The sequence below is a fragment of the Eurytemora carolleeae genome, unplaced genomic scaffold (assembly GCF_000591075.1).
Source record: "Eurytemora carolleeae unplaced genomic scaffold, Eaff_2.0 scaffold1328, whole genome shotgun sequence".
In the NCBI taxonomy this organism is placed as follows: domain Eukaryota; kingdom Metazoa; phylum Arthropoda; class Copepoda; order Calanoida; family Temoridae; genus Eurytemora; species Eurytemora carolleeae.
In genome coordinates this window covers 32,789-48,972 of record NW_019397216.1, presented here as the reverse complement: position 1 = coordinate 48,972, position 16,184 = coordinate 32,789, and the positions used below count along the sequence as shown (strand labels likewise).

The 16,184-nt window shown below is 31.7% G+C and overlaps 3 protein-coding genes and 1 long non-coding RNA gene across 5 annotated transcripts in view; 1 reads left to right on the top strand and 3 right to left on the bottom strand.

Moving 5' to 3' along the window:
- Positions 1 to 168: 168 nt before the first annotated feature.
- Positions 169 to 3,849, bottom strand: LOC111712795 (uncharacterized). Its single transcript, XM_023487523.1, has 6 exons — positions 3,713 to 3,849; positions 3,023 to 3,112; positions 2,329 to 2,362; positions 2,194 to 2,268; positions 990 to 1,184; positions 169 to 336 (listed from the first exon to the last, which is right to left on the bottom strand). The coding sequence occupies exons 1-6, from the start codon at positions 3,779 to 3,781 to the stop codon at positions 263 to 265; spliced, it is 537 nt and encodes a 178-aa protein (XP_023343291.1). The 5' UTR covers positions 3,782 to 3,849; the 3' UTR covers positions 169 to 262.
- Positions 3,850 to 4,349: 500 nt separating this feature from the next.
- Positions 4,350 to 6,225, bottom strand: LOC111712794 (uncharacterized). The gene is made up of 3 exons (XR_002767539.1): positions 6,127 to 6,225; positions 5,273 to 5,334; positions 4,350 to 4,764 (listed from the first exon to the last, which is right to left on the bottom strand). It is a non-coding gene; the product is annotated as an uncharacterized LOC111712794 (long non-coding RNA).
- An 840-nt stretch (positions 6,226 to 7,065) lies between these two features.
- LOC111712792 (major centromere autoantigen B) overlaps positions 7,066 to 16,184 on the top strand; it is a 14,960-nt gene continuing 5,841 nt past the window's right edge. Inside the window, exons 1-5 of the mRNA XM_023487518.1 lie at positions 7,066 to 8,070; positions 8,388 to 8,434; positions 8,577 to 8,644; positions 9,589 to 9,652; positions 9,832 to 10,021. Of these exons, the coding sequence (XP_023343286.1) occupies positions 8,043 to 8,070; positions 8,388 to 8,434; positions 8,577 to 8,644; positions 9,589 to 9,652; positions 9,832 to 10,021 (397 nt within the window). The 5' untranslated portion in view covers positions 7,066 to 8,042. The remainder of the gene's footprint in view (positions 8,071 to 8,387; positions 8,435 to 8,576; positions 8,645 to 9,588; positions 9,653 to 9,831; positions 10,022 to 16,184) is intronic.
- On the bottom strand, positions 11,648 to 16,153 carry LOC111712793 (uncharacterized). 2 transcript variants are annotated; one of them, XM_023487521.1, is made up of 4 exons: positions 15,254 to 16,153; positions 13,428 to 13,537; positions 12,661 to 12,756; positions 11,648 to 11,773 (listed from the first exon to the last, which is right to left on the bottom strand). In XM_023487521.1, the coding sequence occupies exons 1-4, from the start codon at positions 15,338 to 15,340 to the stop codon at positions 11,680 to 11,682; spliced, it is 387 nt and encodes a 128-aa protein (XP_023343289.1). In that variant the 5' UTR covers positions 15,341 to 16,153; the 3' UTR covers positions 11,648 to 11,679. The 2 variants fall into 2 exon arrangements, with proteins under 2 accessions (XP_023343289.1, XP_023343290.1); XM_023487522.1 differs by lacking the exon at positions 12,661 to 12,756 and adding an exon at positions 12,285 to 12,380.

The following is a 16,184-nucleotide window of genomic DNA, read 5'->3' as shown; positions in this document are numbered from 1 at the left end:
GAACATTCAGATTGTCAACAATGTGATCGTTTGGATTAGGATAATTTTGAACAATACTAACATTTAAATTATTTATAATTATTCGCAACTACTTTACAGGGAATTTAAGAGAATTTCCTAGGGTTTCCAAGACCGATAGTTTAGTAAAATGTTTAAATGCCCGAAAAAGTAGTTGTACACAATTTATTCGTCTTTTGAGATCAAAATGCGCAAATATTTTTACAAATATTTGTTGGTCAAATTAGGCGGTATACAATATTTGCTATTCCGGAGTATGAATTTGTATATTAATATCTTGTAGTGTACCAACAGAATCTCTCCTCTCATCGTATAAATCTAAAACAAATATAAAAATGTTGATATCCAAGTTTGATATATAAAATGTCTACTGCATCTGACTGCAAAGATAGAAGGATTAGAAGATGTGAGTTTGTGGCAAAGGCTTATTCTTTAAGAGATATTTATCTACCAACCGTAGCATGGAACATAACTATAAACTAACAGACTAATTTCTTAAATTAATTAAATAATGCTAGAAGAAAAAATAGCGCTAGATAAAAAAAAACAGAAAAAGCAAAGACTTTTATTAGAAAGCTGGATGGGATTAGCAAAACTTGAAGATATCTCAAGAAAAAAATAGTCAAAAGATTCTGCATGAAAATCTTTTAATTAACTGTTTGGTGTTATCATGCCGAACAATATGTTTTTTCCGGAACTTGTTCGGTAAGGTTAACGTTTTTTTAAAGATATTTTTTTTATAAAAATCCGAAAATTTTTAAGAAAATATGCTTTGCCGGTTTTAAATTTTACTTCTTTGCCTCGGAACAAATAAGTTTTGGATGAACTAAAGATCAGAAAATTGTCAGTAGTAATGTGAGATAAAAATTCTCTAAACTATAATATATTTAATTCTAAAAGGATAGGATCCATTTTTATTTCATACGTTGCATCCCTGATATTTTGGAATTGTTAAAAAAAAAACATTAAACCTTGATCTCTAATGAATTGTCGTCTCTTCTCCATTTCCTCCCGACATTCTTTCATCCACACTTCTTCTCTTTTTTGTCGTTTACTCTCTTCCTCTTCTCTCCTTCGTTTCTTCTTTGCATGCTGCTTCTCCCACTTCTCGTACTCAGTTGGGGGCTTTCGAAACCAATCATAACATCCTTTTAGATGCATGTGACCTAGAAGAAAAAATTTAAAAATCTTTTTGTTTTTAGGGGGGACCCAGGAGGGGGGTGAGCCCACATAGCCCCCCCCCTGAATACGCCTCTGGATAATAACATAGAAATTTACAAACATATTTCGGAATGGAGTGAGATTTAAAAGATTGAGATTTGATTTTGATGGTTATTATATCGTTAGAACTGACGAGGGTCAACCCAGACCGAAATATATTTTCAATAAATGTGGAACTAACATCTACTGTTTTACTCTACAGAGGTTTTGTCCATCACCATCACTGAATTTTAAAAGAACAAAACTTTTAAGTTTTAAAGATAAAGGAATTGAGTTTTTGTCACAAACTCTGATTTTCTTATCCCTATATCTTTGCATTTCAAGGTCGGAGACCTTAGATATTTCAAACTATGAATGTTTTTAGATCAAATAATGATAGTTTGAAATATCTAAGGTTAACACTATCAGGTTGCAAAGATATAGCGATTTGAAAATCAGAATTTGTGGCAAAAACTCAGTTCCTTTCTATAAAATTGGAAGTGCCAGGCAAAACCCAGGAATTAAATAAGCGACTTAATAGTATTTACATATAAACTACATACAAAAATACAAAAAAATTTGATTTTTAATTATGAAAATTTTGAAGTTCTAACTGAAAACGACATTTACATGGGTCTTTAGTCTATTTTTTCTAGTCTTTACTTTCCAAAAGAAATCTTTTCATGCAATTATTTCCAAACCAAATAAAACCTTATGGCCCAACCTGTCGTCGTTGCCTTAGTCTGTTCCACTTTAGTATTTATTCATTTTGATTATAAATTGGGAAAAGTTTTTTACAGGACTATTTATTTTTTCCAGTTTATTTTGATGAAAACAAATTAGAAAATGTAACCTATATAGTTTTATTAAATATTACCGATCTATTTGATAGCAGGATTAAATATTAATAGGAGGGTGATAAAGTTACTTTTTTAGGTGTCGTAAATTCCAACGACATTTAAAAACGTGTTATACCTTCTTCATCCACAACTATCAGATAGGAACAGAACAGGCAGAAAAAGCAGGAAAATATGAAGATCGTCAGAGGAACTTAAAAATAACAAAATATAAGATTTTCAAAATTATTTTTAATTTGTTTTTAAAATTTACCTAACAACATTATGAGAAATATCTGCTGTGAATACTAAAATAAAAAATAATCAAAAAAAACTATTTATAGTTCGCAGTGCTATAAAGTTTTAGAACAGTAATTGGTTTTTTTCTCGAGAAGGTTCAATCTTTTTTATAGATTATATTTTGTCCCAAGCTTTAGCAAGGTATAAAAAAAAAGTCCAAAAAGTTTATTAGACGTCGTGCAAAAATAATAGAGTTACAGGTATAATTTTTATGAAATGATTGTGTATTGTGGCAATGGTTATTCTAGATATAAGCTTCCTAACAAGAAATAAAAGTATATTTCAATTTAATTCTAAAACTATCTAAAACTATTCTTTTTGAGAAAATCTTGGAGCCAATGAAACTTTATAGCCCGTCAATAATAAAATTTAATATGAAACTTTATAGCCCGTCAATAATAGAATTTAATATGAAACTTTATAGCCCGTCAATAATAAAAATTTAATATGAAACTTTATAGCCCGTCAATAATAGAATTTAATATGAAACTTTATAGCCCGTCAATAATAAAATTTAATATGAAACTTTATAGCCCGTCAATAATAAAATTTAATATGAAGCTTTATAGCCCGTCAATAATAAAATTTAATATGAAGTGACTATGAGCGATAAAGTACACCGCAATAGGAAAAATCATAAAATTGAAAACTTATTTTACAAATCTAACTTGAAGGTCTAGATGAGATGTAACAAAATCTCCATGGGTTGGTGTATAGTAGCAAGGGAACCTAGAGGGAGAAGTGTAGTTTCGGCCATCCTGCCAAATAATAATATATTTCTTTAAATCATACTTTTATTCTTGTTTTATTCTTTACATCCCCATATTATTGTTATTCATATTTTTATAATGACTAGCATTTTTAATTTTACTCCTATTCTTCTTATCTTTATCTAATCAAAATTTTTATTTTATTTTTATTTTACAATTAAAATGTTCTCATTATTACTAATTTCAATTTTATTTTGATTTTAGTAGAAATATTGATTCTTGTTTTTATTAAACTTAGAATCGAATTACAGGTTTTTTAGAATCCGATTTGTTAACAAAAAAAAGAAGAATTAAGTGATAAATTTATGTAATTTATGTAACTTATGTAATTTATGTAATTTATGTAATTTATGTAATTTATATGATTTATGTAATTTATGTAATAAGGAACTGAGTTCTTGCCACAAACTATGATTTTCTAATTACTATATCTTTGCAATCCAATGTCGTAGACCTTAGATATTTCAAATGTTATATTAATTAATGTAAGTTTGAAATATCAAAATTTTGCACAATCAGGTTGCAAAGAAATAGGGATTCAAAAATTTGAGGTTGTAGCAAAAACTCAATTTCTTTTAATTTAATCACCTTCCCGAATTCTCTATGAAACTTTGTACACTCCTCAGTTAAAGTATTAGAGCATCCCTCATGATTCATCTTTAACTACAATAATATTTATAAAAATAAAATATTCAAAGTTAGGCTCTCAGGGTTATCGCAACCATCTTCTTTTTTAATAATTTTTTTATTTTAATTTATAATTTTTTGGTGAATTTTTAAAATTTGACGAAAATAAAAAATTGAAGACAATTTTTTGTGAATCTGAGCATCCATACATATTCCCTGGTGTCATTCGAGGTCCAAAAATCATTAGGACCGTTTTGACGTATCGATTACTTTCCAACTTAAGCAATCAGACAGACAAACAACGTATATATATATATATATATATAGAAGAGTAATGAATAAAAAAATGAATTAATTAAAAAATTTAATTCATGATCGCAAGGGATCTAATTACTCGCCTCAAACTCTAATATATAAATCCTGAACTTTTTAAACCGTAGCAATTTCAAACTTTATTTATTTATTTATTTGAATCAAATTGAGCCTATATTAAACAAAGATATAATAGCAAGTATGATTATATATTTAAGACTAGAAACCAACTTCTATGGGACGAACACCTTATAAAAAAAACCTTAATAAAAAACCTTGNTTTACATTAGTTCCGTTTACACAATCCTAGCAATTTACATTAGTTCCGTTTACACAATCCTAGCAATTAACATTAGTTCCGTTTACACAATCCTAGCAATTAACATTGTTCCGTTTACACAATCCTAGCAATTTACATTAGTTCTGTTGACACAATCCTATCAATTTACATTAGTTCCGTTTACACGATCCTAGCAATCTACATTAGTTCCGTTTACACAATCCTAGCAATTTACATTAGTTCCGTTTACACAATCCTAGCAATTAACATTAGTTCCGTTTACACAATCCTAGCAATTAACATTAGTTCCGTTTACATAATCCTAGCAATTTACATTAGTTCCGTTTACACAATCCTAGCAATTTACATTAGTTCCGTTTACACAATCCTAGCAATTTACATTAGTTCCGTTTACACAATCCTAGAAATTACATTCTTGAAATCTACAGTTTTGGCTGTTTAACTAATTATACACAATTTTGAAAGTTAGCCACGAAGTCAAGCATGTAAAATTACTGGTACATCTGTACAAAAGTGTGCGTTTAACAATTTTTTTATATTAGAAATTTAAAACATTTTTTTATGACGAAATGCGTGAAAGGAATGGCGTCTTGCCGCAAACTCAAATTTGCTAATCCCTGTGTCGGTTTAACCTGATGGTTTAAAACTTTACTATTTAAAACTATTATTTTATCTAACAGAATACATAGTTTGAAATATCTAAGATCTACAAAATTGGATTCCAAAGATAAATGGATTAGAAAATTAGAGTTTGTGACAATTCTTTTTCTTTGATTTGACGTATCTTTCAATAAAACCTGCTTTAAATTAAATCCTGACTCAGTTAACAATATATAATAAAATATTTAAAAATTGTTAAAGTGACAACTTAAAATATAGATAAATTATAAATAAATTTAGATATATACCTTTGCGATGTACGATGTGTTTTCAGGATTCATTATATCCAGTTCTACAGATATACAGTTGGCTAAATACAGACAATATACATTATATCCAGTTCTATAGATATACAGTTGGCTAAATACAAACAATTTTTAATTTTACAATATTTTATTTAAAAATTAGTATTAATTACAACTACTAGCAAACTCAACTTTGGATGGAAAGTGAGAAGTTTTAAAAATGCCAAGAACATTCCTGTGGTTCTACCGAGTTCCAAAATCAACATTTTAAGCAAATCTTCGTGAGTCATGATTGGACATCCAAACAAAAAAACAAACAAAAAGAAACCCATACAGAGACTTATATACTTTATATATATATTTGAACATATGCGTTCTCTGTTTGATTGACGAATTTGAAATTTTTTTTCCTCAAAGGAATTGAATCTTTGCCACAAATTCAAAGTTTCTAATCCCTACATCTTTGCAAACTGAGGCCGAATTTAAAGAATTTGAGCCGCGGCTTTATATGGTTGGTTCCACTTAAAATTGTATTCAATGTATCAAGATTTAAGCCTGCGCGTAATTGAAACCGGTTTTGGTGGATTTAAGACGCGGCTCTGATTGTGTAAACTTAAACTATTTGATCTAACAGAAATCATAGTTTGAAATATCCAAGGTCTACGACATTGGGTTAAGGAGATATAGGGATCAGTAAATCAGAGTTTGTGGCAAGGACTCATGGTTCCCTTAGAAAATTGATATTTTTTCGGAATTCATTTTTCAATGTCGACCAGTTAGAAACCTTCTCATGGTTCATGTAAGTTGCCCCTAAAAATTTGGGCCCATTCGGTTCGAGGTGTTTTGGCATTTATTACCTAGAAGAGTGTTCGTTTCATCATTTTGCCAAATAATATCTCCAGAATTTGCATGTTCAACACTCTGACAGTCTGCCAGCAGTATCCTGTCTCCACTCTACTAGATCCGGCAGCTCCGCCCCGGGATCTCCGGCCAAGGAACGGTTGGTGGAAGGGGCGGAGGAAGTAGATGTTAAGGTCAGTAGTTAAAGGGACGTTCCTTTAATCTGTAATTTTTTGAGGACTAAATTCAGGGAATAGCTTGGGCTTGCTTTAATTTCAACCCATATATACATTATACATACCATAACAGTTTAATCAAGGAAAAGGGGATAGGGATGTATCTTTTAGAACACTGGTTTTTTTAATGAATAAGAAACATTGATTTGTGACAAGGCCTTCCGGCTTACTCGGAAAATTCCGATTGTTGTTATTTAGTGATAAGTTTAGTTTTAATACTGCACGGTAAATGTGTGCACAAACCCTGTCCACCATCTCTTCAATTAAATCTGATATAATTAACATTCAACCTACAGTCAAAGTATCATGTCCTGTAGGCTATGCTACGTTGAGCCCCAGGGTTGAGCTCATAGCCACTTACCCTCTCTTTTTGGGTTTAAGTGAATCAAATCCGAGTGTGAATGATTTAAGGATTCACTGTGTAAGCCAGATAAGTAAGGACTAAGACGCCATTAAAACTTTTTTATGAAAATGTTAATTATTGATTAGGAGAAGTATATTGACCCTGTTCTACGGGCTGAATACCTGCAGTGGAAGAAACTACCCAACCTGGAGCCTGGCAACCCCTTCCTTAGCAGGGTTTTCACGGAGGACATTGATCCATGTCTGGAGTTCACCAACAAGGAGCTGGGGGCCAGGGTAAAGGAGGCCGTTATACAGAATACACTCTGCCTAGATCCTGTCAAGGTAAATCATGTGCATACACACCTCACCAATGTTCCCCTCCTCAACTTTTCTTTACTCTGCAAGTGTACTCAATGCGACATTTTAAAACTATATTTATTAAAGTATAAACAGAATTTTCTAGACATTGAATAATGAATTATATATATGTACTTTTATTTTTGACCTATTTAGCGGATTTTCATTAATATGTCTTCTATTTTTTTCTTTTGAAGGAGAAGAAAATTAATATTTATAATAATATCTCCGGTCCCCCCTTCAATAGGTTTAAGAATCAGTATTCTCCAGTCCCCCCTTCAATAGGTTTAAGAATCAGTATTCTCCAGTCCCCTCTGAGTAGGTTTAAGAATCAGTATTCTCCAGTCCCCTCTGAGTAGGTTTAAGAATCAGTATTCTCCAGTACCCTCTGAGTAGGTTTAAGAATCAGTATTCTCCAGTTCCCTCTGAGAGGGTTTAAGAATCAGTATTCTCCAGTCCCCCCTTCAATAGGTTTAAGAATCAGTATTCTCCGGTCCCCTCTGAGTAGGTTTAAGCATCAGTATTCTCCAGTCCCATTCTGACTAGGTTTCAGAATCAGTATTCTCCAGTCCCCTCTGAGTAGGTTTAAGAATCAGTATTCTCCAGTCCCCTCTGAGTAGGTTTAAGAATCGGTATTCTCCGGTCCCTTCTGAGTAGGTTTGAGAATCAGTATTCTCAAGTCCCCTCTGAGTAGGTTTAAGAATCAGTATTCTCAAGTCCCCTCTGAGTAGGTTTAAGAATCAGTATTCTCCAGTCCCCTCTGACTGAGTAGGTTTAAGAATCGGTATTCTCCAGTCCCCTCTGAGTAGGTTTAAGAATCAATATTATTTCTCCAGTCCCCTCTGAGTAGGTTTAAAAATCGGTATTCTCCGGTCCCCTCTGAGTAGGTTTAGGAATCAGTATTCTCCGGTTCACTCTGAGTTAGTAAAAGAATCAAATTACAATATCTTTAGATTCAGTTGTTTTCGAACTGCCATCATCTCTCAGTTACAGCAATGCATTCTTTGTTATTGTTATTTATAGGTAGCTTTTATTTCACCATACTTTTATGTATTCATTCATTCTCGAAAAAATCATTCATTATTTTCCAATTCATTTCTTTTAGAATTTGTATTTTTTTTGTAAGTGTACTTTTTGTACAGTATACTGCTAACACAATTATTATTAGTATTGTACCATACTGTACAACTTAATAATTCATCTAAAGCTTTGGTGCATGTTAAATAAAAAAATATCTCAACAAATATTTCGCTTAAAGTTTTTTAAAAGTAGGTTGCTAAAAAGTTAACTGTATTGTCTAACAAAGAAAAGAGATAAATGGTATGAAGTAAATATTTTAGGTTTACACTTTACCCTTTGCTCTTCTACCCAGCCCAACAAAAAACAGGAAACAGTGATAACATAAAATTTTTTTTGCATCAATTAAGATGGAAAATAGATCAAACATTTTAAAAACATTTTTTCGAATTCAAATTTTTGTTTCTGAATGTTTCATTAAAATTGTTTGAATGATTTATGTATCAGTGTAGGAGACTGTATCTGCTGCTAGGGTTGTGTCCCAACAATGCAAAACTTTAACAATTAATCAGTACAGTCCGTAAGTCGTCTTCTGTTTAGATCTGACTGTATGGATCTATAGGGTCGTCTTCTGTTAAGATATATCTGGTTAAATCTGTAAGATTGTCTCCTGTTAGATATATCTGTATAAATCTGTAAGATCGTCTTCTGTTTAGTTCTAATAAGGTCGTCTTCGTAGTTTTGACTGTATGAAATTTATTTGGTCATCTTCTCTTTAGTTCTGACTGTATAACTCTATAAAGTCATCTTCTGTTTAGTTCTGACTGTATATAATCTATAAGGTCGTCTTCTGTTTAGTTCTGACTGTATAAAATCTATATGGTCGTCTTCTGTTTAGTTGTGACTGTATCACTATGTAAGGTCGTCTTTTGTTTTACTCTAACTTTATAACACTATATGGTCGTCTTCTCTGTAGCTCTGACTGTATGAAACAAATAAAGTTTAGTTTAGTTCTGACTGTATAAAATATAAGGTCGTCATCTGTTTAGTTTTGACGGTATAAATCTATAAATTCGTCTTCTGTTTAGTTCTGACTGTATAACTCTATAAGATAGACTTCTGTTTAGTCCTGATTGTATAACTCTATAAGATCGACTCTGTTTAGTTCTGACTGTATAACTTTAAAAGGTCGTCTTCTGTTTAGTCCTGACTGTATACAATATATATGGTCACCTTCTGTCTAGTTCTGACTGTATAAAAAACATTTAAGCTGTCATCTTCTGTTTAGTTCTGACTGTATAATTCTACGAGGTCGTCTTCTGTTTATTTCTGACTATATAACTCTACAAGGTTGGCTTTTGTTTAATTCTAACTGTATAACTCTACAAGGTCGCCTTCTGTTTAGTTCTGACTGTATAACTCTACAAGGATGTCTTCTGTTTAGTTTTGTGTGTATAAAATCTATAATTTCGTCTTTTTTTTAGTTCTGAGTGTATAATATCTCTAATGTCGTCTTCTATTCAGTTCTGACTGGAATATATTGAAGCCTGTAAAAGATGGAAAGTGGGTTCTTCCCTTCAGTGTGAAGGTAAATATTTATCTTTTTAAACTGTGAAAATATAACAAAAAAGTTTACAAATAATAGAACAAAAGCTTTGAAACATTAAAACAAAGATAAAAGTACATTAAGGTTCATTGTAAAGGGACTCTTGTGAACTTTAATTTAAAAAAGAGGGGCATGCCTGATTCACAATTTTAACATTTCAGGTTCATGAACCTAACACAATTTTTCGAATTGATTTTGCATCGAGAGATGAAGAGGAAGACCAAGGTGGGAAGGAGGAGGAGGAGGAGGAGGAGGAGGAGGAAGATGGGATGAAAAAAGAAGAAAATGAGATTAAAGAAGAATTGAGCATGGATGTTAGGGAAATTATTAATAATCAGATTGAGAAGGATGGTGGATTTGAGGCAGTCTGAGAAACTTCAGTGTTTTATGTGATACTGGCATGGTATCTTTCCATATACAAATATGTTGACCAACAGGTTAAATATAGGTAAAATATTCACGTAGTTTTTACAAGTTACACACTCAAAATTTGATAGAAATCGCCCGGTTAAGGGGTCAATGTGTTTTGATCAGACAAACAAACAAACAAACACACAACAGACCCAAACACCCAACTACTTTACTACTTTACTACTTTATATATATATTTATTAGCTTGAGAAACCAGCGTTGCCCAGGGTACTATACTCATAGTTATTCCCGGTGTTTACCCGCGCTTGGTCGTTAATATTGATTTTAACTATGTTTCTCTATAAAAGTGGACCCACCAACCTAATATTGAAATCTTTTATGTTTAAATCATAAATCTTCTAATTGAAGTGATAAGATAAGATAAGATAAGATATAGTTTATTGCTAAAAATACACATACAAGTTGTAATGTTACGTTCAAAAAATCTGCAACTATTTTTATATTGTTTACTATATTTATGCAACTATACTAGCATAATAAAATAATTGATTTATCAGTTTTAAGTTTAGTACGTTTAACAGAATAAGAATAAGCATGTACAAAAATCTACAAAGTTCTTTAATCATTTTTTGCAAGAATAACAAAAGGGATTATTGCACTTTAAGATGTAGACGTCAGATAACATTTTAAATAAACTTTTTTAAAGATACCTAACGAGGCACTAGCTATTGAGAAAAACAAAAAAGTTTTGAATTTAAAGTCTTTAACCAATAAATATATTTTCTTTTCTAATATTTGACCAACTTTATATTTGTGTTTAAAATTATAAAACTAGAGAAGCTACGAGGTTCAAAGTCTCACCAATTAAGTTAAATACATTTTACATTCTCCCTCTGTCTAGTTTGCCGTGATATATATCGGTGATTTGTCAGTTTATATTCTTGGTGACGCAAGCAATGTGAAAGTTGAATAACATTAAATAAACTTGAGTTTGTGCGGTGCAATATAAATACTGCAGAATCCATTCATTTTGTAATAAATCTTTATTTCTATAATTTTGTTTAAGCATGATTAACAGGATAAAAATCAAAATAATCTCTGAAAAAAACCTGATAAAATTCACCTATTTCACATTCATACATGAGAGTGATATTTTTACACGTTCCTCCTCTTTGCTTCTGATAATCCTCTACACCTGGCTGGTAGGGATCCTCACATCTACATTTTTCAATTCAAATTATTTTTTAAAAATTTCATGTTCGNATTGAAAAACTACAAAAATATTTTATGATTTTTAAAATTTTTAATTATGCTCCCTCTAATCCCAGAGTAACCATTCAATTGCGACAAAAATAAACAATTGCTCTTAATTCTTTTATTAAGTGTTGGCGTTGTAATTTCAAGTTTCAAGAAACCCTTTATTTAGAGTGAAATGTCAACCTTTGTCTGAAAGAAATGATGAGAGAATTAAATCTCTTTTTTAAAATTAAAAAGATTTCGGATTTATACTATACATTTCAGGAGAGAAAGAAGAAAATTATCATTAAAATGACAATATCTTTCTCATTGTTACTCAGATAAAGGTTTAAAGGGTCCCGTTGTGAATCAGATACGCTAATCTTTAAATTGAGAGTCTCTTAAAGTCCCTTTAAAAAATATATAATCCTAATTAACCTGATTTGTGTATTAAAACACCCATTCAGCCTGATATTGCTCCCATGATTTCGTACACTGAAAAATAGCAAAAGATATTTCAAACATTATTATAAAAGGAATGGAGGGTCCGTCCTAGTTTACGATTTTTTGGGGGGACGGGGGAGGGGTTCAAAAATGGTTCTCTAGGAAATTATCAGAAATGGATTTTTGAAAAATGCGATAAAGGTAATTTTGTGTCAGCATCAAAGCTAATTTCAAACTCTTTGACAATCATTGGTTAAAAAATAGGAATTGTAATGTTTTCGGGATTTTTTCATTCTAGTCCCTGGAAGGTATTTCTGATAATGTGAAAGGTTACAGAAATATTTAATAAAATTGCGCGAAAAAAAAGTGTACTGAAATAGACAGAAGATAAAATATTGTATTCAATTAAACAAAATTTAATAGAATGAATGATGATCATTGAAGGTGGAAATCTGAACACAACTTTTTGCACAATTCTGCACAAAAGTTGTCCTGCGCAATCTGATTTGGACAGAATTGCGAAAAATTACTCAAAAATTAGCTTCCGGTGGAAAGCCAGCACCTGGTATATACATGGATACAGGAGTCAGGGGGCTGGGTAGAGGATAAACACCACTCCATACATGACCACCAAGAGCACTCATGGGATTCAACATATCTAAACATCCAAAAACGATGAACTGAATATTAAAGCATGTCTGTAAAAAGCTGGAAACGATAAAATTCCCAAAAGTGTCAATGTCCAATTTACTAAATTGACATGGAATATTTTTCCGTTTGGTCAGTTAATCAATATCAATTAATTGTTAAGCTCCCTTAAATCGTGCATCAATACTCTTTCCCTAAGTGAAGTTGCACAAAAGTTGTCCTGCGCAATCTGATTTGGACAGAATTGCGAAAAATTACTCAAAAATTAGCTTCCGGTGGAAAGCCAGCACCTGGTATATACATGGATACAGGAGTCAGGGGGCTGGGTAGAGGATAAACACCACTCCATACATGACCACCAAGAACACTCATGGGATTCAACATATCTAAACATCCAAAAACGATGAACTGAATATTAAAGCATGTCTGTAAAAAGCTGGAAACGATAAAATTCCCAAAAGTGTCAATGTCCAATTTACTAAATTGACATGGAATATTTTTCCGTTTGGTCAGTTAATCAATATCAATTAATTGTTAAGCTCCCTTAAATCGTGCATCAATACTCTTTCCCTAAGTGAAGTATGCATGTGCATTCACTTTATTCTATGTTAACAAGAATTTGAAATTTTGTTTTCTCTATTTCGGTTTTGTGCAAACATTCTTTAAATATAACAACTGTTATAAACACTTTTTTATAAATATAAAAACTGAGTACAGTCCACCACACTATTCTGTGCTGTTTAGGTAAATAGGTGAAGAGTGCAGCTAGACAATCTATATAGTTTAAAATCCAGCTTGTTTTATGACTTAGGGGGGGGGGATAATACAAGGGATAAGAACTGATATGTGTCACCAGTGTATCCTCGTTTTTCTATATTGTGACTTTTGTGATATACTGCAACAGAAACAGGGAACATAAATTGCATAATTCAACACTTTCAAGTTTGAAAAACGACGATATTCAAATTGTACAGCTGTGAATCGATCATGCCACTTTTGTTTTCATTGAGGATCACGTGAATTTACGTCGAAAGACCCATATAATGTAAACTCCTACCTAGAGGTCTGACACATGACAGGGTTTAAAAGAAGTCCTTCTTCCTTCTCCCGGGCCGTCGGAAGATAAACCATGAATGTATTATAGATCAGTGCAACCATAGACCAAACCTATAGTACAATACAAAACATTATGTATTATAGATCAGTGCAACCATAGACCAAACCTATAGTACAATACAAAACATTATGTATTATAGATCAGTGCAACCATAGACCAAACCTGTAGTACAATAAGTGCAACCATAGACCAAACCTGTAGTACAATACAAAACATTATGTATTGTAGATCAGTGCAACCATAGACCAAACCTGTAGTAAAATACAAAACATTATGTATTATAGATCAGTGCAACCATAGACCAAACCTGTAGTAAAATACAAAACATTATGTATTGTAGATCAGTGCAACCATAGACCAAACCTAGTAAAATACAAAACATTATGTATTGTAGATCAGTGCAACCATAGACCAAACCTATAGTACAATACAAAACATTATGTATTATAGATCAGTGCAACCATAGACCAAACCTGTAGTACAATACAAAACATTATGTATTATAGATCAGTGCAACCATAGACCAAACCTGTAGTACAATACAAAACATTATGTATTATAGATCAGTGCAACCATAGACCAAACCTAGTACAATACAAAACATTATGTATTATAGATCAGTGCAACCATAGACCAAACCTGTAGTACAATACAAACCATCATGTTACAATACAAAACATTATGTATTATAGATCAAGGGAAGGTTTGAGATTTCAAACCTACTAGCAATGTACTTTAGTTTGACCTGCCTACCCTTGAATTATAATTATTGATTTATTAATTTTATGATTTTATAATAAATGAAAAGATTGATTTAGTTGACCACTCTTTAATCTTTAAAACCGCGGTGCTAATATGTGACTAGATACTTTGAAGGGTTACTATTTAGGACTTACGGGTTTAATTTATTCTTCTTAGAGTCAGAATAACCTTTTAATGGCGAGCTAAGAAAGGACAACATTTTAAACCTAAGGGCAACCATACAAATTATAGAATATTGAATAAATTAGGTACAGTCGTCTTCAAAGTCTCATCCATTATGATCCATCCATGTCTAACTAGACTAATTTGCACGAAAAATTTAAATCTTTAATCAAAGTAAAAGTTTCGCTTAGATAAGTTAAAGATAAACTGAGAATCCCCCCAAAAAAAGACATTGAACATTTTGGTCTAACGTAAGATTAAAAGAGGAGCTATGAGGTCACATATCATACAGTTATGTCTTCTTCTTCCGTCTAGTTTATTATAAACACTGCACTTACTGCTGTAAGTTCTACAGTTATGTCTTCTCCTTCCGTCTAGTTTATTATGAACCCTGCACTTACTACTATAAGTTCTACAGTTATATCTTCTCCTTCTGTCTAGTTTATTGTAAACCCTGCACTTACTACTGTAAGTTCTACAGTTATGTCTTCTCCTTCCGTCTAGTTTATTATGAACCCTGCACTAACTGCTGCAAGTTCTACAGTTATATCTTCTCCTTCTGTCTAGTTTATTGTAAACCCTGCACTTACTGCTGCAAGTTCTACAGTTATATCTTCTCCTTCCGTCTAGTTTATTGTGAACCCTGCACTTACTGCTGCAAGTTCTGCAGTTATATCTTCTCCTTCCGTCAAGTTTATTGTAAACCCTGCACTTACTGCTGCAAGTTCTACAGTTATATCTTCTCCTTCCGTCTAGTTTATTGTGAACCCTGCACTTACTACTGTAAGTTCTACAGTTATGTCTTCTCCTTCTGTCAAGTTTATTGTAAACCCTGCACTTACTGCTGCAAGTTCTACGATGAAAAGAAAGAAGCAAAGAAAGGATTCTCTTGGATAAAGAGAACTGGTTGGAGGTTTATCTCGCGCCATTTTATTATTTCATGTTCGCCTGAAAAATTATAAAACCTACATTATCTTTATGAAATTGATTAATGGTGTAACTCATGAGGTAAAAATAAAATAATGAAAGAAATTTTTATTTCGATAAAACAGTGCAAAGTGTAATTTTCTCAATCTTAATTTCATTAAAGTCTAAAATTCGATAAATTACATTTGAGAATTCCAAATATTTCTTTCGTATTTTAAAAATAGGTTTTAAAAATGTTAAATGTTGATTTACCAAAAATTGTCAGACAATAAAACAGACACTGGGCCTTTCATGTACATCAAAACAACTCAGTCTGCCCACAAGAGAATAAACATGCAGAATGCTACATCAAAAAAAAACATCACTCTATGAAAATGTAGTTGGCACGCTTGAAAAAACTACCGTGTTTTATATTCATAAAATTTTTTTTTGGATTGAAGAGAGTTCCACAAGCCTTGAACATAAAGCCAAGCAATTTTCTGCTTCCTTTTTTAAGGATATCAATCATCTTTTTATTCATTTTCAATAAAAAAACAATAAAAAATTAACTTATTGAAACTTAGAAAAAAAGTAGACTAGAATTCAAAAGCGCACAAATTAATTATTTTGCTAATTTCGTACATTGTTATTGTTCTTGTTCATTGTACATCAGAAGATGGTACATAAGTTCTTGTTGTACTAACTACTACTGCAGTACAGCAGGACGGGTAACTTGTTACTGCTAGAATAAAACTAGGCTGATCAAAATAATGCAGATTTTTGTCCAAACTGCGGCATAATTATATTTAATTTCGTGCCATACTATATCTCGTCCCCCCCCCTTCTTTACTTAGTGTTCAATTTAAA